The sequence below is a fragment of the Trifolium pratense genome, linkage group LG3 (assembly GCF_020283565.1).
Source record: "Trifolium pratense cultivar HEN17-A07 linkage group LG3, ARS_RC_1.1, whole genome shotgun sequence".
Classification (NCBI taxonomy): Eukaryota; Viridiplantae; Streptophyta; class Magnoliopsida; order Fabales; family Fabaceae; genus Trifolium; species Trifolium pratense.
This window is the reverse complement of record NC_060061.1, coordinates 21,967,575-21,987,910: the sequence shown is the minus strand read 5'-3', so window position 1 is coordinate 21,987,910 and position 20,336 is coordinate 21,967,575. Positions and strand designations below refer to the sequence as shown.

At 33.2% G+C, this 20,336-nt stretch overlaps 3 protein-coding genes across 3 annotated transcripts; 2 read left to right on the top strand and 1 right to left on the bottom strand.

Moving 5' to 3' along the window:
- The first annotated feature begins 3,193 nt into the window (after positions 1–3,193).
- Positions 3,194–8,596, top strand: LOC123914386 (pre-rRNA 2'-O-ribose RNA methyltransferase). The gene is made up of 11 exons (XM_045965517.1): positions 3,194–3,755; positions 3,848–3,895; positions 4,019–4,177; positions 4,313–4,362; positions 4,567–4,723; positions 4,852–4,913; positions 5,041–5,230; positions 5,516–5,605; positions 6,255–6,394; positions 6,727–6,853; positions 7,198–8,596. The coding sequence occupies exons 1-11, from the start codon at positions 3,276–3,278 to the stop codon at positions 8,302–8,304; spliced, it is 2,610 nt and encodes an 869-aa protein (XP_045821473.1). The 5' UTR covers positions 3,194–3,275; the 3' UTR covers positions 8,305–8,596.
- Positions 8,597–12,169: 3,573 nt separating this feature from the next.
- On the top strand, positions 12,170–15,607 carry LOC123916120 (probable pinoresinol-lariciresinol reductase 3). Its single transcript, XM_045967493.1, has 5 exons — positions 12,170–12,460; positions 12,563–12,697; positions 13,712–13,955; positions 14,037–14,240; positions 15,169–15,607. The coding sequence occupies exons 1-5, from the start codon at positions 12,281–12,283 to the stop codon at positions 15,333–15,335; spliced, it is 930 nt and encodes a 309-aa protein (XP_045823449.1). The 5' UTR covers positions 12,170–12,280; the 3' UTR covers positions 15,336–15,607.
- Positions 15,608–16,071: 464 nt separating this feature from the next.
- Positions 16,072–18,445, bottom strand: LOC123916188 (phenylcoumaran benzylic ether reductase Pyrc5-like). Its single transcript, XM_045967576.1, has 5 exons — positions 18,177–18,445; positions 17,899–18,033; positions 17,324–17,561; positions 16,873–17,076; positions 16,072–16,711 (listed from the first exon to the last, which is right to left on the bottom strand). Exons 1-5 carry the CDS (start codon positions 18,366–18,368, stop codon positions 16,482–16,484), a joined length of 999 nt encoding a protein of 332 aa, XP_045823532.1. The 5' UTR covers positions 18,369–18,445; the 3' UTR covers positions 16,072–16,481.
- Positions 18,446–20,336: the final 1,891 nt, after the last annotated feature.

Here is a 20,336-nt window from a genome sequence, read left to right as displayed (position 1 = left end):
GTTTACGCATCTTTACTTGTTAATGTTAGGATATTAGATTGATTATCATTGACCGCGGCAAGCCTAGTTTTGCCGCAATAGATGTTTTATTTTTCGGCAAGCTTATTATGCTGTAGGCTGTAGGATTTGAAAACCGGTGTGTTCTAAAACTGTTTGTGGACATAGTTTCCGCATCTTTACTTGTTAATGTTAGGATATTAGATTGATTATCATTGACCGTGGCAAGCCTAGTCTTACTGCAATAGATGTTTTATTTTTGGGCAAGCTTATTATGCTCTAGGCTGCAGGATTTGAAAACCGACGTGTTCTTAAACTGTTATAATTGAAAATAAAATAGGTATTTTTGTATTTTTTATAGTTGTACTGTGGACAAAAAGTTGTCCTGTGGTTCAGTGAGGGGCAAAAAGTTTTGTTTTTGTCCTGTCCCTTGATATCTAAGTTGTTCAGTCTCCTAACAAGTTTCAAATCAAACAGGGTATAACAAAAGTTGTCCAGTCCAATCCCCTGTATTGGTGATGCTTTTTTTAATGAAGTATAACTGATTTTTTTGTAGATAATCAATAAGCAAAGGCGGAGATGTTTTGATTTCCCTCAAATTCATTTTACTTGCACTTGCACATCTAATGGTGAATTTGAAAAGTTGTTTCCACAATAATTTTGGTTGAATGACTTATATCATTATGCCCAGTTACTTACCCGTCCAAAACTCTGAAATATCATCATCATATTATCATGAGAAAGGAATCATAAGTTTTTCTTTCAAAATATCACTTTGTGAAATTCTTTTTTTATGTTTCATGTTAAATTTGTTTTCATTGCTTCTCATACAAAGGCAATTGGATTCTGGGATGTCATGTCCTAGCAAAGAGTATTGCTCACGTCATCCCACATAGAAAAGCAGATTTTCCAGTTTCTAGCAACTTTGAAGAAAATACAGTAATTGGAATAGGAGGACATTGTAGCAAATTCTTTCCCTTTTTATTTGTGACATAATTCGCCAAGTCAAACCTCCAACTAGTGACCGGCTAATTTGGTTTGAGCACAACCTACTACGTATGTGTTTGGTTCTGCGGTGGACAGAATTGATTTTGATAGAATTGAGTTTGACAGAATTGATTTTGATAGAATTGAGTTTGATAGAATTGATTTATGTTTGGATATATTCATACAAAAGTGAGTTGAACAAATAATTTGAGTGTAAAAATCAATTCTAGAATGAGAAGCTACAATTTCTAGCTTCAAGTAGAATCCATTCTGGAGGCAGAATCAATTCTAGTTTTGAGGAACCAAACAAGTCAGAATTCATTCTACATGTCCAGAATCAATTCTGGATGCTCCAGAATTGAAACCAAACATACACTACCTAAGTGTTGATGATAGTAACTCCACAAACTATTTGGTAGTTTGGAGTTGGAAGTATCCAGTTAGAATCCGTATCACTCTTTGGAAAATGTCTCCTGAGAAAATTACCAATGTTGGACATTGTCATCACGGTACGACTTCTTAGGATATTTGCTTGCGGTGTTTGTCAGCCCTTGAGACGTCAATGCATGTTGTTAGAGACCATGAATATGTGCAAGAAGTTCGGAATACCGTTACCAACCTTGATAAATGGAACAGATTTTGCAGCATCGACACTTATGCATGGTTTAAGAGAAACCTCTCTAACAATGATTCTGGAGATACTCCTTGGTTGTGTCATACTTTTTTTTTTTTTGCAGTGGAGTGGGTACACTCTTTGGAAGGATTGAAATAAACTAGTGTTCTTCTGGACTTCCAATATTGGAAACAACCTTTGGCGTCAAGTAATTTAGAATTGCTTGGTTAAAAAGAACAACATCACAGTTCAACATCTGTAGTAGATGCAACCCCTTCCTCGTGTGGTCAAAATGAATGTGGATGGTTCCTATAACTTCATTGATGACTCTTAGTCATGTGGAGGTATCTGGCATGATAACAATGACAGTTTTTATATTAAGATGACTTATTTTTGGTAGATAGTCAAAATAATAAGTCGTTGAAAATTCACACACAAAAAGTGGATGGATCGAGGTTCGAACTCCAGTCATAACGTCCAACCTAACAATTTTGACATTTCTGCCGGTCAATCTAGCATTTTATTTTCTCAACAATTCCCTCTTTGCAAAAATATGGACTCTTAGATGTGGTATCGTTTCGCTTGTGATATTGGTATGCCCAAGACAAGCTATATCAATTTTACCCCTATTCTATTTCCTCTCAAAGAAATTATAGCCCTTTTTCATTACAACATAAATAGGGAAGAAAATATGTCACCTACAACATCTTTAAAACAAAGAATGATTCAAATATCTGGGAGCTTAACTCAATTGGTATGAACATCATATTTTATAGGCAAGAGCCGAAGTTTAAACTTTAACATTTCATGTATTCACTTTAAGAGTGAAATTATAACCATTAAAACTATTTGACAAAAAAAAAAAAGAATTACCCATATTGATTAGCAAATAAACAACCGATTATTAGATTATTCGTAGATTTATGGACAACTAAGGCTTTCTGATGAGAAAGTTTTGAAATATTAGTTAGTTCTTGAAGAAGTTGGATAAAAGTTTTGGAGGATGATCTCATTCTCACTAAGTCCACCATAGTCTTAATAGTCCAATACTTCAATTATTAAGGGTGCGTTTGTTTTGTAAAACAGTAAATACCAAACATAATAATATAACATAAAATAAGATAGTAAAAGACATGACAAACTGTACCGGAAAGATATAGACATAATACTTTTTATATTCGAAAATAAAATGGATATTTTTGAATTTTTTATAGTTGTACTATAGAAAAAATTTGTCATGTGATTTAGTAAGGGACAAAAATTGTTGTTTTTGTCCCGTCTCTTACTACCTATTTTGTCCGTTCCTATAAGCATTTTCTAAATCAAACATGATACAACAATAAAAATTGTCTAGTCTCCTATTTTTTAGCGGATCAAACGCTCTAAAACCCGCTTTATACAAATTTTTCAGCATAATAAATTAGTTAATTTATAGGTGCAAATTATAAATTATGAATAAATTATCTTTCTAGCTAAAGACACTTGGAGAGCACGTTAAATTATAATGGGCCCAAAATCCCAAACAAACAATTACAATCTGATTACCCGACCCGGCCCATTACGTAAAGAAATCCTAACCTAACAATAAACGTCTCTGCTACATACATATATCATCATCACTATTTGTTACACTTCCAAAACCCTAACCTAAACCTTCACCTCTGAACCTTGTTCTTCAATGGGGAAAGCAAAAGCAAAGGGAAAACATCGTTTAGACAAATACTATCACTTAGCCAAAGAACACGGTTACAGATCTCGAGCATCATGGAAACTCGTTCAAATCAATTCAAAGTACCATTTTCTCGAATCAGCACGTTACGTTCTCGATCTCTGTGCCGCTCCCGGAGGTTGGATGCAAGTTGCTGTTGAACGTGTTCCCGTCCAACATCTCGTTATCGGAGTTGACCTTGCTCCAATTGCTCCCATCCGTGGCGCTATTGCTATTCAAGAAGATATCACCAGACCTGAATGTAAGTCACGTGTTAAGAAAATCATGAAGGAAAACGATTGTCGTGCTTTTGATGTTATTCTTCATGATGGTTCTCCGAATGTTGGTGGTGCTTGGGCTCAAGAAGCTACTAGTCAAAATGCTCTTGTTATTGATGCTGTTAAATTGGCTACACAGCTTTTAGCACCTAAGGGTACTTTTGTTACCAAGGTTATAATCTAATTCACCTTAATTAACTTTTGTGTTTTTATTCCAATTAATTTTCTTAATCTGTTTGTTAATATTCTTTCTATTTTGTGTAGATTTTCAGGTCCCAGGATTACAATTCTGTTATTTACTGTATGAAGCAGGTGATTGTTTTTTTATGTTAAATGGATTTTGTTTTTCTTTTTATAATAATGTGGTTTTGTGGAGTTGATTGTGAATGTTGAAAATTGTTTGATGTTGTTTGTGGTGGAATGTTTGGATTGCAGTTGTTTGAGAAGGTTGAGGTGGATAAACCGGCAGCTAGTCGTTCTGAATCTGCTGAGATATATATTTTGGGGCTTAAGTATTTGGCCCCTGCTAAGATTGATCCTCGCATTCTCGATATCAAGTATCTTTTTCAGGCATCTGCTCAACCGGAAGCTAGGGTAAATTATTCTTTTTGGGCGTTGTTTGATTGGTGTTTTTTTTTTTTTTTTTTTTTTTTTTTTGGTGTGTGTGTGTGTGTGTATATTTGTTGCTCTCTTCATTTGATTTCCTTGGTTGTTGAATCGATAATGCAGGTGGTGGATGTACTTAGAGACAATAATAAACAAAAGAGGCATCGTGATGGGTAACTCCCTCAACACTTTATTTTGATTTTTTTTATTTATTAGATTTGTATGTTAGATTCATCATTTAAGTTTTTGAAAAGTAACTAATTATGGAGGATGTTAAGGTATTCTAATAACAATCTTTTGGATTAGGGGAAAGTCATTAGTTCAACTGCTTCATCATATGGTATTTGTTGTCTCTGTAACTATTTTGTGTCTAACAGGTATGAAGATGGAAACACAACTTTGAGGAAGGTTTCTTCAGCTGCAAATTTTATTTGGTCCGATGCTCCTCTGGAGATTCTTGGTTCAGTTACTTCCATAAGCTTTACTGATCCTGCTGATTTACCAATAAAGGATCATGATCTTACTACTGAAGAGGTATTTTTTGGGTATATACAAAATACAATGATATCTAACATTTTTAGTTGGGGGGGGGGGGTTTGAAAAATTCTTGATGCTGTTGATATTATTAATTATTAAATGCGTTGATTGTGGTTGTATGGCAGATAAAAACTCTCTGTGAAGATTTGAGGGTTTTGGGGAAGCAAGATTTCAAGCATCTTCTAAAGTAATTGCACGGCTAGAACTTTACTTCCTGTGATTTCTGTCATTATTTTTTTCACATGCTCAATCCTGAATATGTTTATTCGTTTCTTTTGTTTGGGGGAAATGATGTATCTACTGGTTACCTGTAGGTGGCGGATTCACATAAGAAAAGCTCTTTCACCTGCTAAGAAGACCGAACCTGCTACGACAGCTGAGGTGGAAAATGAGCATGTGGTGGATGAAGATGATAAATTACTCAATGAGATGGAGGAACTGTCAAATGCATTGGAACGCAAGAAAAAACGTGAAAAAAAGATTTTAGCAAAAAGAAGAGCTAAGGTTTGTGGTTTCCTTAGTTGCCACTGAGTACTTTGCGGTTGGACACAACATGAATACATTTTCTGATCTTTGCAACATCACTGTTAATATTTTTTCTGGAAACCATAATAGGTTAATATGATATCAAGATTTTATATGATGTTACTCCGAAAAAATAGTTTCAGGCATGCTCAAGTCTAAAAATAGTGTTAATCCTTCATGCATTCTAAGCGGAGATCTTGTTTTTAATCCTTTTAGTGGATGTGATCAAGCTGATTTATTGCCTTACCCATTTGGATTTTACAGGACAAGGCACGAAAAGCAACAGGGATGCAAATGGATGCAGTAGAAGATGGTTATGTTGATCACGAGTTGTTTTCTCTTGCCTCCATAAAGGTTTGCTTTAATCTTTATACTTCATTTCAAATAAAGTGTTGTTTAAGGTGGTTTTAACATTCATTAAGAAAAGTAACCAAGGACATAATGAGCGGAATAACTTTACCAAGTTGTTCTTATCAACTATTGAAGGATTAGTCATTGTTATAAATGTACAGTATCTATTTGGGGAGAAATGAGATATAATCAAATTAATATAATCAAAGTGGTATCAATTAGTTTTCCATTCTGAATTCTTTTTCACTTTGTGAAATGAGATATGTACCTAAAGGTTGTGTGTTTGACGTAGTATTCATGAGAATTTACTTCCTATGTGACAGGAGATATATATTGATAAATTACTCATATTGTAACACTTTGTGAGCTTGTTTGCTTCCTACTCCATTACTCTTTAGACTAAGTTACAAGTTAGTGATATGACTTTTTATCTTAGCAAATTTCCTTTTTGGCCCTTGCTTAATATTGAAACCAGAAAGAGAGCATATCTTACCTTTTGTGTTGGGTATTTTGTCTATGCTTATTTATTTGAATATATTGAGCTGTGACAATAGCTTCATGGCACAGGTTTTGTTAATTACTCATCTTTAGATTAGAGAAATGTTTTTAACTAGTTATTAACTGTTTCTTGGTTGCTGTCATGGGGTTTTAGGGTAAGAAGGATCTGGTAGCTGTTGACACCACTGACTATGAAGGTGGTGAGGGTGAAGTGGATGACAGTGAGAATGAAGAAAACAAAGGTGGCTTGGAGCATTCATCTAGTGACTTAGATTCTGATGAAGAACGTAAAAGGTAATTGACATGTTCTTGTAATGGTTATCTAACAGTGTAACTCTTATGCACAAGCCTTCACTCAATAGTTAGAAGGTGTGAGCCGTATATTCCCCAGGGATGGGACTGTTTAGTTGGTTACCGGGGGTTATATTAGGAGTTGTAGTTAAATAAGGGAATATTGTGAAGGAAGGCATAGACTTGTGTGAGGGGTATATTTTATTTGTCCTCTTGTTTTTTTTCTTTCTTTCTGTTTTATGAAAATCATTCTTCAATCACATTTGTTCTTCTCTCCACTGTTTCATTCTGTTTGTCTTTCTTTACTGGGGATTCTAACTGTCTACTCATATCAGATATGATGAACAAATGGATGATTTCCTTGAACAAGCTTATGAAAAGTTTGTGATAAAAAGGGAAGGGACTGCAATGCAGCGGAAGCGTATTAAGAAATCCTATGATGCAGACTCCCAGCTTTTGGAGGTATGGAGCTTTCTTTTTTGTGATTGTAGATGCAATTACACATTCCGGTTTGGGAGTTATATAAAGGGAAATAAAATTCTAATCCGATTCTTGATAACCTATTTCTTTTCTGATCATCTCTGAAACCGTTATCTTCACATTATATTCACATTCCTTTAATTCCAGTTTTCTTTAATTTCCTCTCGTCCTGACATTCAAACATATCCTATGCAATTACATGTTTTTATGTTGATATTGTTAGTTTTACCTGCTTGGACCTCCCTTGAGGATTTGTATTTCTGTGATGCAAATGTGTTATTGTTGATAACTGGAATGACATGTCCTTTTTTATTCCGTGTGCAAAGGAGGCTGGTGAGGACGAGGACATTGTTCAGTCAAAATATGATTCAGATGAAGATCAGGATCTTCAAGAAGCCAATCCTTTGATGGTGCCACTTAATGACGGGGCAGGGCCCACCCAAGAGGAGATCACAAATATGTGGTTTAATCAGGATGTCTTTGCTGAAGCTGTAAAGGAAGGAGGCTTTGAGAAGGATGATAGCGAAAATGAGATGGATATTGATGGACTGAAGGAGAAGACGCCAGTTGCTAAAAAGGTCAAAGAAAATAAGCCTGTTGCTGAGAAGGTCAAAGAAAATAAGCCTGTTGCTGAGAAGGTCAAAGAAAATAAGCCTGTTGCTGATAAGATCAAACTAAATAATACGGCTGCTTCTATGGAGATAGATCACACTAAATCTCAAGCATCTAAGGAAATGGATTTTGAGATTGTTCCTGCACCTGCCACTGATTCAGATGATTCGTCTTCTGATGAGTCAGAGGACGATGTTGAAAATAAAGCTGAGATATTGGCTTATGCTAAGAAGATGCTTAGGAAAAAGCAAAGGGAACAAATGCTGGATGATGCATATAACAAGTACATGTTTAACGATGAGGGATTGCCCAAATGGTTTTTAGATGAGGAAAGGAAACACCGTGTTCCAGTCAAGCCTGTCACGAAAGAGGAAATTGCTGCAATGAAAGCACAATTTAAAGATATTGATGCTCGCCCTGCAAAGAAGGTGGCTGAGGCCAAAGCACGAAAGAAGCGTGTTGCAATGAGGAAGCTTGAGAAGGTACGTAAGAAGGCCAATGCTATATCAGACCAGCCAGACATATCCGATCGTTCAAAGAGTAAGCAAATTGATCGACTTTATAAAAATGCTGTTCCGAAAAGGCCTAAAAAGGAGTATGTAGTTGCAAAGAAAGGTGTCCAAGTTAAGACCGGCCCGGGAAAAGTCCTTGTTGATCGTAGGATGAAGAAGGATTTGAGGAAAAGTGGATCGGGTAAGGCAGGAAAAAGAGGTTCCAAGGCAAAGGGGGGCAAGTCTCCAAAGGGTGGGAAGGCTCCAAAGGGTAAGGCGCCGAAGGGCCAAGGATCTTCAAATTTCTCTGCCAAGAAAGGAAGAAAATAAATTAAAATAGGTTGATGCGCAATTTCAGTTACGAGTTGTCTTATTTTCCCGGCTAAATTTTGTATGCTCATTTTTTCTTCTTTTGTTACTGTGCTATAGATGATATATAAATTAAAGAATCGAACTATTTTGATTGATGTCGTCTGTAATAGAAGCTGAAAGTTATTTAGAAATTGATTATGGGCACCAATATAATTTATGGTCAAATCAGGCTTATGGTTTGACACAATTTTGAATTTATGAAATCCAGAGTGTAATACTTCGAGTTCATTGAATATGCCATTATTTTGAATGATTGCTATATTCTGCAACTTAGATTGTATTTTGAATGATTGCGTAAAAAAAAATTGTATTTTGAATAAATAGTTCTATCTATGGACTATGGTGGACACTCTTGGTTAGGACTTAGGAGTGCTCAAGCATTTTTGGTACGTTGACATCTCGAGGAGAAATTAGGCTCTATGGAGAAGCACCTTCAAGGCATTAAGAATGTCTTCACATCTCGAGGAGAAGCTTATCATTATTCAAAGAGAATGAGAGACCTCAATTCATAATCAAAGTGCTCAAGCTCTTATAATGTTATTTATCAATTGCTTTTTGTTTTTATTTCATTTTAGTGCGTGCAATATGCTCTATTTGAATTTGTGTGCTTTGTTATTATCTTTTGTTGTTAAAAACTATTCTAAGGATGTTGTCGTCCTCATTCATGAATGACCGTCTCATTCATGATGCTTCACACTTTCAGAGATTGTCCCAACTCCATAACAATTTGGGTTGCTTTGATTTTCAATAAGGATGTTTATCTTTATTTGTCCTGATTTTCCTCTTTGGTTCAAAGTCAAACATCATGCTCATGCTCTAATGGTATTATCTTCATTATAATTATAACGTGCTAGATGTTATGGAAAGTCCTAGAATGATTAGGTTTTTATTGGTAATCATTGGTTAAATTGGAATTGCCTTAGCCAAATATATTCACTTCACTTTGATGTGCTGCATCTCGTTTCCAAGGAAAACATTTACAAACTCCTAGTATATGGGCAACATGATCTCCTCCTTTAGATAGTATCGTTAAAGTCAATGTTGATGACAACTCTCTATCTAAATCAAGTTTTGGTGGTCTTATCAGGAATAATAACGTTGATTGTTATTGGATTTCTTTGATTTATGTAGTATCACTACTTGCTTGGGACAAAGTTATATGCTATTCTTCATGGTCTTTGTAAGACTTAAAATGTTGGTCACAAGAGTATTGTTATTGAGTCTGATTCTATGGTGGCTCATGTTAGAGCCTGTTTGTTTCAGCTTTAAAAAAATAGGTTTTTTCTTTGTACTTTTGAAAATAGATTTTCTAAAACCGTTTTTCAAAATATTACAAATTTTTTTATATTCATTTTTTTTAAAATTGAAACACTAATTTTGACATCATATAACATAAATACACATTATTGAAGATCAAAACATAGTCAAAATCACAAATTTTTCAAAAAGTTGTATTTCAAAAATGATTTTTATGAAAATCTATTTGAAATAACTTCAAAATTAATGATTTTTCGAAATTTTGATATCCAAATTTTTTTTTCAAAAAAATGATCAAATACCTAAAATAACATTTTAAGAATACATATTCAAACCAAATTTTCATTCGAAGCTTTTATAAAAAAAAAATTTGTAAATTTGTTTTAGATAAAATTATTTAATACCATAAGAATCTATTTAAAAAAAGATATAACAAACAGGTTCTTAGTCAGATTTCTCAACTCCATTGTAAAGATTGAGCTGTTTCTTTCCAACATACTGTGTTGATTGGCTAACTAAACATGGTGCCTCCTTTGAGAGTGTTCTCAAATCATAGACGGTCTGCCGCTCTCAACTACATCATATTCTCTTTACGGATGTCATTGCAGTTGCTCGCTTAAAGTTATAGTCTTTGTTGTTGATAAAAAAAATTATATATCTACCACATTGAAAACACATTAATATATAAGTGATACGAAACTCTCATAGTGGTGTGATTTTTCTTTAAAATTAAATATTAAAATTATAAAATATCAATTTGTACATGTTATGTTAGAGCGTGAGAATGGATGAAATTCTTAACTAGAGTTCCTTGGACCATGTTATGTTAATATTTAATTTTAAAATAAAAGTCACGTTAGTTAAGAGGTGTGCATGTAAAATCAATAAATGAAATATGTTGCTGTCCTCTGTTTGATTATAATTAATTCGCGTTTGAGATTGGACAAAATGCAGGTTAAGAAACCAGAGAAAAACTGGAATTCTTATCAATTATTAAATCACTTGACAATTTTTTTGTCCCAAATAAAATTTATATAAAATACTAAAATAACTTTTCGTTGACCAAATATTTTATAAGATAAAAAATGTTTGATCGTTAAAAAATTTTGTCTTATACTATTATGTATTATTCAATAACTATCTTTTACAAATCAAATAGATACTGAACCAAATTATTAAATTCAAATGATTAATAAACTTCAGTCACTGTAAAAAAAAAAAAACTCCAGTCAACAACGAATCAATTCCTAATTATACAATTTTTTATCAGATTTTATTTATGTATTGAACAACCGCCTCATTCGATAAGAATAAAAATTAACATTAAAAATAAAAATAAAAAGGCTAAATTGAAGAATTGACCGGTTAATTTATTTATTCGTTTCATATTAGTCTCTTAACTAATTAACGTTAATAGCCATGTAACACACTAAAATGAATTAAAATGAGTGGTACGTTGAAAAGAAAAACCCGACAATAGCCATTTTTAACAAGAACACTCCCTTTCTAACATGTTGATAATGTATTTACCTTCAGTTTGAGAAATGTGTCGGAACTCATAATTTTTTTTATAAGAAAAATATTATTATAAGGGAGTACAAGGGGTACTCAATCTCTTACAAAACAAAGCAAATTATAATATGCTTTGAAGACAACCAGTTGAATCAAAACACCAGTTTGAGAAAGACATAGAAGACAAACCACATGCACGACTACTAAACCAAATCCAAAAAATAGTCTTAATGCTATCCAGTAAGGTAGAGAGTAGAGACATTAGGTAACACTCCTTTGAACACCACGACGTTTCTAAGCTTCCAAATGCACCAAATACTAGCTAACCAAATCAAATTACTCACATAGTTACCTTTTTTTTTTGACTTGATCAAATTCCCAAAAGACAAAAAGTGATTCCATCCTTCCAAATCCAACGAAGGGCTCTGGCCTAACCAATTAAAAACATCTCCCCGCACACCTTTGATAAAGGAGCATCGGAAGAAAAGATGGGTACAATCCTCATTGATCTGAAAACAAAAAAAATACAAGGTAGATCATGCGTATTAAGTAAAACACCTAAACGGTTTACAACATGTGTATTTACTAGCACGTCTAGCAATATTACTAATAAATAATATCATTGATGCACATTAACGGATAATAGAAAGGAAAGTTAACCAATAATGAATTGGTCCAAGTGATAAGGGTCTTAGTCCCCTTAAGCATGTGGTCAGAGATTTGATTTCTGACTCATGCGTATGGCGGAAATTCGGTTGGGAGGGGAGAACTCACCTTGTGTGCCCCACATGTTCTTCGACGGAGATTAATCACCGCTAATGACGGTGAAAACTTCGTACTAATATCATGATAACTAAAAAAAGGAAATTTAATGTTTTAGAAAAACAAACATAATTAATGTTAAGAGATCAAGATAAAACCAATAAATAAGTTAAATGACGGATTGTCCAAATTAGCCCAATAAAAATAAAGTGACTCAAATTTTCTCATTTTAATTTCTTTTTTTGATAATTTATTTATTTATTTATTTATTGAGAATGAATTTTCTCATTTTACTCTACTTTCTTACTCATTCTTGTTGTGTTCATAAATCATAAGTACGGAGACACCGTTACTCTCAATAGATTAATGTTTCATAGGTACGTAGGTTGTTGTATTGTATAGAATGAAAATGACCAAAATTTTGATAATTGGTGCCACGGGAAGTCTCGGTTACCATTTAGCAGAAACAAGTCTCAAATTTTGTCACCCAACATTTGCTCTTATTAGAGATTCTGCTTTTTCCGACCCAATCAAATCCCATAAACTTCAATGTCTTTCCAATGCCGGAATTACCCTTCTCAAAGTATGATTTTTTTTTTCCCTCTATCACTCTCTTTTTGTATTTTGTTGTCTTAGTGTGTGAGTGAGTCTTATTTCATTCTTGTGGTTGAAATTTTATGAACAGGGTTCTCTCCAAGATGAAACAAGCCTGGTTGAAGCTGTCAAATTAGTAGATGTTGTAATTTGTGCTGTTTCAGCTAAACAGACTCTACAGCAAAAGCTTCTCATCAGGGTTATCAAACAACTTGGTTCTATCAAGGTTTGAATCATGCATAAACCCCTTCCATTTGAAATGCTTACTTTTTGACCTTTTTAGTTGAAAAAGGGTATATATGTATGAAAATTGAAATATCGGATGGATGGTGTGTTTAGTAATGACTAAACTCCCTCGGAATATTTGTTGGGCACATAAGGTGGATTCTGTCGGCTCAATTAGGTTTTTTCCATACACAAGAGTCGGTAGTCTAACCCCTGACCACTTGTTTAAGGTTTTATAGTCTGAATTGAATCTGCTACCTTTCTGACCAACCAAATGTTGGTAGAGAAAACGAGTTAGGATCCTCTTCATTTTTGTCATTACTAAAATTTTGAGAATATAAATGCAATGACGTGACATTCGGTGGACCCAATAGTTTAGTATATATATTATAAAACTCTTCAAAACTATTGTAACGAAGATGAAAAATGAAGAGTAAAAATGGAGAGGATCATAACTCGTGGTAGAGATGAGGATGCTATGTTGGATGTGTGGGAAGATTAGACGGGATATGATTATAAATGATAAACATTAGAGTGAGAGTCGGGGTGGCACCTATAGTGGAAACTAGGATTAGGTGTTTTTGGCATGTGGAGAGAAGACTTGTAGATTCTGTAATAAGGAGGATATGTCAAATCACTAGAAACAGAAGATGACCTAGAAAAACTACAAGATAAACTATTATGAAAGATTTGGAGATTAATGAGTTGGGATAGAAATATGATATGTGGTAGAATATTATGGCGTTGTTTGATCCATGAAGCCGGTCCCTTTTAGTGGGATAAAACTTGGTTGTTGTTGTTGTAAGATATATAACATATATGTACTTTTGTTTACTATAAGAAAGTTACATATTAAATTGAGGCATTTGAAACTCAACCTAGCTATACATGAACGTTTTTCATAATCCTATAACACATGAATTAGTATTCTAGATACAAAAATCACTTTTTCCCTGCATTATTAAATTATTAAATGTGTTCAATGATTGTGTTTGTAACTATTTGTTGGCTACAGAGATTCATCCCATCTGAATTTGGCTCAGATCCTACCAAAGCTAAAGTATGTGAACTTGAGGATGGCTATAATTTCTATGCACCCAAAATTGAAATCAGAAAACTCGTGGAAGCTGAAGGCATTCCACATACATTCATATCCTGCAATTTCTTTATGAAAGTTTTGCTTCCTTCTCTTGTTCAACCAGGCTTAAAATCTCCTCCTAGGGACAAAATCACGATATTTGGTGATGGCAATACAAAAGGTCTCTCTACTTGATCAAGAATTGAAGACCATTGGTTATTTTTCAAGTGCTTACATTTTCATGAATGGTTTTCATTTGCAGGTGTGTTTATGCAGGAAAGTGATGTTGCTGCTTTCACTATCAATGCAGTTGACGATCCTCGCATGTTGAATAAAGTTTTGTACTTGAGACCTCCAGGAAATGTTTGTTCTTTGAATGAGTTGGTTGAGATTTGGGAAACTAAAATAGGGAAGAAGCTTGAGAGGTTGCATGTCTCAGAAGAAGAGCTACTTGAGAAAATCAAAGGTATTATAATAATAGCACTTTGTTTTTAGTTTCAATTATAATAATATGACTTCTACATACAACAAATGAATCACTTCACTATGAGACAGATTGAATAAAATAATTTTCTCAAAAGATTCTCAGAAAAAGAATATGAAAAAAATTCTACAACAACTATAGTTTTTAAGAAGGCAGGTGGTCCAGTACTCCAGTCTATATTGTATCAGATCAATACTAAAAATTATCCGAAACTCTAATGATGATCGACGATGTCCTTCAGAAGCTATGAAGCACATACATGAGACACGACACGAACACTGACACATCTACACCGATAATAATTTAAGAAAATGACATAATTAAGTGCAATCATAAGTGTCAGTGTCCTGGCACGTGTCTGGCACGGGACACAACTAATCTGAGGAGTGTCCGTGCTTCATAGTTCAGAAGTAAAGATTCACGGTCTTCATTGTCTTTGCATCTGAGATAGTGTCTAGATCGGTGTTGGTTCCATAAAAACAAGTAAAAACTAATAAGAATTTAGTTTTGAGGTATGTAAATTTGTTTTTCTTTATTTTTGTCGAACTGACGCCTATCAAGTCACTGTCTCTGTCGTGTGGATGGGGAGTACGAGTACCATGAATTTGTACTTCTAAAAGGCAACCTCTGTCATCATTGGAGTTTCAAACGCTTTTCAAGTACCAATCCGCAATGGTCCAGCATAGAATTTGTTTTTTATGAAATAGTCTAGTTCTTGCATTTCAATATATATTTTCAAAAACTTATCTCATTTAGCTTTTAAGTAATTATGTTATAAGTTCTTTTCACAACCTGTAAGCTTATTTTAGTTGGCAAGTTTCCATTATCTAGAAATTAATCTAAATCAAACATGAATTATTTATTCAAAACAACAAATTCACTGCTGTCTGCAAATTTTTTTGCATTGCAGCAACAACTTTCCCTGCAAATTTCGAGATGCTTTTTATATATTCAGCTTTCATAAAGGGAGATCACACATACTTTGATATTGAATCATCATCTGGTGCGAATGGTACTGAACTATATCCACAGCTGAGATATACCACAATCAGTGAATTTTTAGACACACTTGTGTAGACTTTGTTTTTAGTATTAACTGTCTAGTTCCCAGGAGAATGGAAACCCTGGTAATCCAGAGTTCGACCATCGTAGACTTTGTTTTCAGTATTAACCCTCTGGTTCCCAGGGGAATGGAACCCTGGTAATCCAGAGTTCGACTGTGTGTAGACTTTGTTTTCGGTATTAACCCTCTAGTTCCCAGGGGGATGGAACCCTGGTAATCCAGAGTTCGACCATGTGTAGATTTTGTTTTGGATGTTTGGAAAATGAACACATATTTGCCTTGAAAATTCCATTGTTACATGTTTATCTTTATATTTGTGAACACAGCTTAAGAATGTACCATTCCGGTTTTGAATATAAGCAAAAAAACAACTTTTTAGATTCATTGAATAAAACATATATCTGTACCATAAAATAGTCCAAATACACATTTTATTCAATGAACCTAAAATATGGTGTTTTTTGCTTATATTCAAAACCGGAGGGAGTGATATCTAAGATTATTTCAACATCTAGCATTCAAGGTAATTGTTGCCTACAATGTTAAGGGTTACAAACTCAAATTTTGTAAGATTAATTATAATTAGTACTTATAAAACTCTAAAATCAAGCTAGGTAAAATTTAAGATTGTAAAAAATAGTTATGAAATCAATCAATGTAAGCTTGAAAAAAAGAGTGATGTATAATCATAAAAAATACTCAGAAGTTCTTGTTTTGCATTACACATTCACTAGCAAATTGCCTTTGTCATTTTTGAGATGATGATTAAGGGGAGAAAATAAATATGTACTACACTTTCAAGCAAACAAAAGAGCAAAATCAAAACATTAGGCTTCAATAAACATGTAACAAAATATGAGTACACCTTTAAGTTTTACAACTCAAGACATACTATTTATTCACGAGACAAAAAATATTTAACCAAAAAATATTCAAGACATTCAACTCCGATCACTATTATAACAAAAAAAATAAAATAGATTTATTGAATAATTGATGTATTTAATTTATAATACAAAATCAGATATATTAATTATTCAATGAGATTTAAAAAGTGATTTTTTACTTATAATAGTGATCAACGAGTGTAGCAATTATCAATTCCCATAATAAAGAAATTGATTAGCAACTTCTTAATTAAACAATATAGTAGTACATTGCTAATTAAAATGTTGCTCATTGTTAATTGATATTAACCAATTTAAGTAAAATGGAGTGCGATCATGATTTTCCTCAAAGTACTCATCCAAAGTGGTGTATTTGACATCAGGATAAAGTTTTGAAGCTTCTACTCCAATTGAGGGTTCAATTTCATAGTTAGTGTGATCTCCTTTCACAAATGCAGCCAGACAAATTGCAAAGCCCATCTTTATTAAAGGATATGGTGACTCTACAAAAACAACAAAACAAATTTGCAATTGTTAAGCAAGCCTTATACTTATATTCTCAAGATAAAGATCAATTTCACAACTTGAATGAATAAAACAATAATTATATGTTGCGTATAATAATAATAATAATAATAATAATAATATATCACTAATAACTAACCTTGCATCATCTTCACTGCTTGCTCCTCCGAAACATAGATTCTTTTAAGGGTATTACTTGTCTTCTTCTCCCAAAGAGATACTAGGTCATTGTATGACAAGGTGTTCGTGGAAGGTCTAATATAGAGAGTTTTGTTCAAAGTTCTTGGATCATCAACTGTTCTAATAGTGAAAGTCGCAACACTCTCTTCAGTATTGAAAATGGCTGTCAATCAACAGAAAGTTAATTATCATAAATTCTCTTTGCTTTTAAATATAAGTAAGAAATCAAATGTATTTGATCCTACTTCCTCCGTTTTTAAGAAGTTTATATTTTAAAAATATTCATTGAAACAAATAAAAACATAGGTTATGTGCGAATAGTTCGCACGGTCAAAATGCTACACTTAAAAAGAAACATAATATTGACTATATATAAACTTGTAATCTTGAAGGAAATTAGTGTTATTTACATTTGATATTTCCATCCCCAAGGATAATAACTTCATCTAATGGAGAAGCTGAGTCCATAAGTTGTGACCAAGTTGGAAGGAAGTGTTGAGTGAGAAAATTTGCCACCACATACGTATGGGGAATTCCTTCTGCCTCAATGGCTCTACGATATTTGGTCTTAGTGTCAAACACAACCTTTCCCTCATCCAATCCATGATTTTGGTCCACATCATTTCCAAACTCAGAAGGAAAAAACCTCTGTAAAAAAAAATAATATTAATCAATTATCGTAAGTTTAAAATATTTTTACAAATAAATCAATTTGTCAATTTGTGAGGGATTAAAATGAATCTTACACTATTTATTTTGATAAAAAATATATTTTGCTTATGATAACACTTCATGAATTGACTCAAAATTACAATTTAATTTAAAATTTATCCCGTGAGATTAGCTTAGTTGACAAGGAAATTGCATTATATAAGGGTCGGCTTTCAAACTCCGAACACTCCACTTATTCACTTTAAAACTGAAATTTCTAGCCATTAAATTAATTACTTAACAAAATAAAAAACTTAAAGTTCGATCGATGTACCTTTATATTTCCAGCTTTTTTAATAGCGGCAAGGATCTTATATTGATCAGATAATTGATCGTGGCTCACTGTTGAGATTACAACGTCCACTTGCTTTATGACCTTAACCAAACTATGTTGGTCGTTTATATCACCCTGAATATTATTCAACATCATTAAACGTTACAACTACAAAACAAGAAAACTAAAAGTGTTGATTGTCGGAGCATGTTTTAAAAGAAAAAAAAAAAAAAACTAAAATGCTAATTAAGTTTGAAGCAAAAGAAAACAAAACATACCAAAACAATGTTGACGCCCAATGTGTTGAAGTTGTGGATGATGGATGATTTGTTTGGATTAGAAAGAGTCGATTCTCTTACAAGAGCAAAAGTGGGATAACCAGCTTTAATGCTAGCTTCAACTATGAACTTTCCCATGTAACCAGTTCCTCCGATTACCAGAATCTTTGTAGTAGTTGCTCCTACAGCCATTGTATATTAAGTTGCTCAAATATAGTATGATTCAAAGAATATAATATAAGAGGAATATATGTTGTAAATGTGCATATAATATCATGTCCTTTTATAGTACTACTATTACAAAGCAATAAGCTCGTTTCGGCGGCGTGGTGGGGTGCCAATAGTGACATCAAAGTATGCATACGGAATACGGAAACTGCATGTGTGAATTAATAATAGAATAATGCTAGCAACACACTCTTTAACAAACACACTCCAACACACTCTCTTTTATTGGTTGAAATTCACATGGGTCCCATAAAAAAAGTTCCGGCCGCATCGTTTCGGAGAAAATCCCGAATACTTTCCAGGAAAGAAGCATGAATTAAGAGGTCATTATTTGAAAAAGCTTGGCGAATAAATTAATTAGGACAATGATTCCCTTTAAATATCTTGTATCAAAACTGCATGGGTGTGGAAATGAAGGGAGGAGTCTTTTTATACATCGTCAGAATAGCAGACAAACTCATCAATGTCCATGTCTTTGGCTAAGGTGTGGCTATGTAAAATAGCATAAAGTTCGGCAAGCAAAATGTCGAGAGAGTCTTGAATGAAACTAGAGAAGTCTGATAAGTAATAGCTTGAGTTGCTTCTGATAAGTAATCTTTTTAAAAGATGTTTAAAAAAAATCTTTTTAGAAGATCAACCTTTTACCTAGTATTTCCTAAAGAGTTGCAAAGAATAAAGCCCCCTTCAATATGAAGTATATTAGATTGAGACTATTTTGATAAAAAAAATAATTGAAGATTTTGATAGAGATTATATTTACTTTGTGAGTTTTTAATAGATGATACATGATATTAGATTGGGATTTATGTTACGGATTTTTAAGATTTTAAAGCACTTTATGAATTTTCGTAAAAAAAAAAGGTACTTTATGAATTTTTAAGATTTTAAATGACTCAATAAATTTTAATAAAAAAAAAACAGTATCAATAAAAAGAAAAAAAATTCTATAAAATTAGTCACAAAACAAATTCTATAAAAAAAGTGAAAAGAAACTTTATAAGAAAATAAATTAAGCTATAAGCTAATTGAATTAGCTTATTAAAATAAGTTATAATAATTAGTAAAAATAAGCTATAAACTTGTGGAATAGATCCGTTATCAAACTTTTTTTTTTCAGTATAAGTTTCTAAGTTATAAATCATAAACTCATATTTGACATTGGCGAAACAAAACCATAGAGAATAATAGTCTAGAAAAAAGAGTGTTTCCAACGCTACTCATACTTATATTAAAAAACAAAATTCCGTAAATGTTTAACACTTATCTAAATCTATTAGTTAGCTTCGAAAAAAAATCTAAATCTGTTATGCACGAGCCTTCAACCCAACAATCGAAGACCCTCATCGATGGTTGCACACGGTCTAAACATAGCAGGCCTAGGGATGAACGCTTCTGCCTTGTCACGATCCATTGGTTCATATAAAATTGCAGTATCCAGCCATATCGTAACAGCCTATATTAGATTGATGGACATTTATTGCCCAACAAGGCTCCTCGATCGTTTTCTGACAGCCATTAACGGCGTTGATACGCTCATCAATGGCCTTGGCTCTGTGCCAAGGACTATATAAAGTCTTCTCATGCTTAAAGCATCTGCTTCACACTCTTACTGACTTGAGCGTCGAAACACCTGCAGATATAAAATTCCCTTCAATTCACCGGAACGGAAGAGGAGCATCATCGGAAAGGTTGACTTTGATTAAGGTAAGATCAAAATCTATTAGTCAAAAGAAGAGAAAAATAAACTCTCATCTAAATTGTTGTTATACGTAGCTTTCAGCAAGTGCAATTTTCCAACACAAGGGTTCATTATGCTAATTTGACATTGTTGGTCTAGTATATTTTGCGTACACATTTAATCAATATCGAAACCTATATTTAGGGAGAGAGGGAGTATAACATTAAGTTTAAGTTTTTTTTGGGGTTACCCAT

Bases quoted from the DNA above. Each gene is read 5' to 3' on its own strand.
- LOC123914386 (XM_045965517.1), top strand. From the start codon at position 3,276: ATGGGGAAAGCAAAAGCAAAGGGAAAACATCGTTTAGACAAATACTAT. The intron at 3,896-4,018 runs GTGATTGTTTTT...TTTGGATTGCAG, and splicing joins TTATTTACTGTATGAAGCAG to TTGTTTGAGAAGGTTGAGGT. The intron at 6,854-7,197 runs GTATGGAGCTTT...CCGTGTGCAAAG, and splicing joins CAGACTCCCAGCTTTTGGAG to GAGGCTGGTGAGGACGAGGA.
- LOC123916120 (XM_045967493.1), top strand. From the start codon at position 12,281: ATGAAAATGACCAAAATTTTGATAATTGGTGCCACGGGAAGTCTCGGT. The intron at 12,461-12,562 runs GTATGATTTTTT...TTTTATGAACAG, and splicing joins CCGGAATTACCCTTCTCAAA to GGTTCTCTCCAAGATGAAAC. The intron at 13,956-14,036 runs GTCTCTCTACTT...TTTCATTTGCAG, and splicing joins TGGTGATGGCAATACAAAAG to GTGTGTTTATGCAGGAAAGT.
- LOC123916188 (XM_045967576.1), bottom strand. From the start codon at position 18,368: ATGGCTGTAGGAGCAACTACTACAAAGATTCTGGTAATCGGAGGAACT. The intron at 18,034-18,176 runs GTATGTTTTGTT...AATAATATTCAG, and splicing joins TGGGCGTCAACATTGTTTTG to GGTGATATAAACGACCAACA. The intron at 17,077-17,323 runs GTAAATAACACT...GTTGATTGACAG, and splicing joins TGGGGATGGAAATATCAAAT to CCATTTTCAATACTGAAGAG.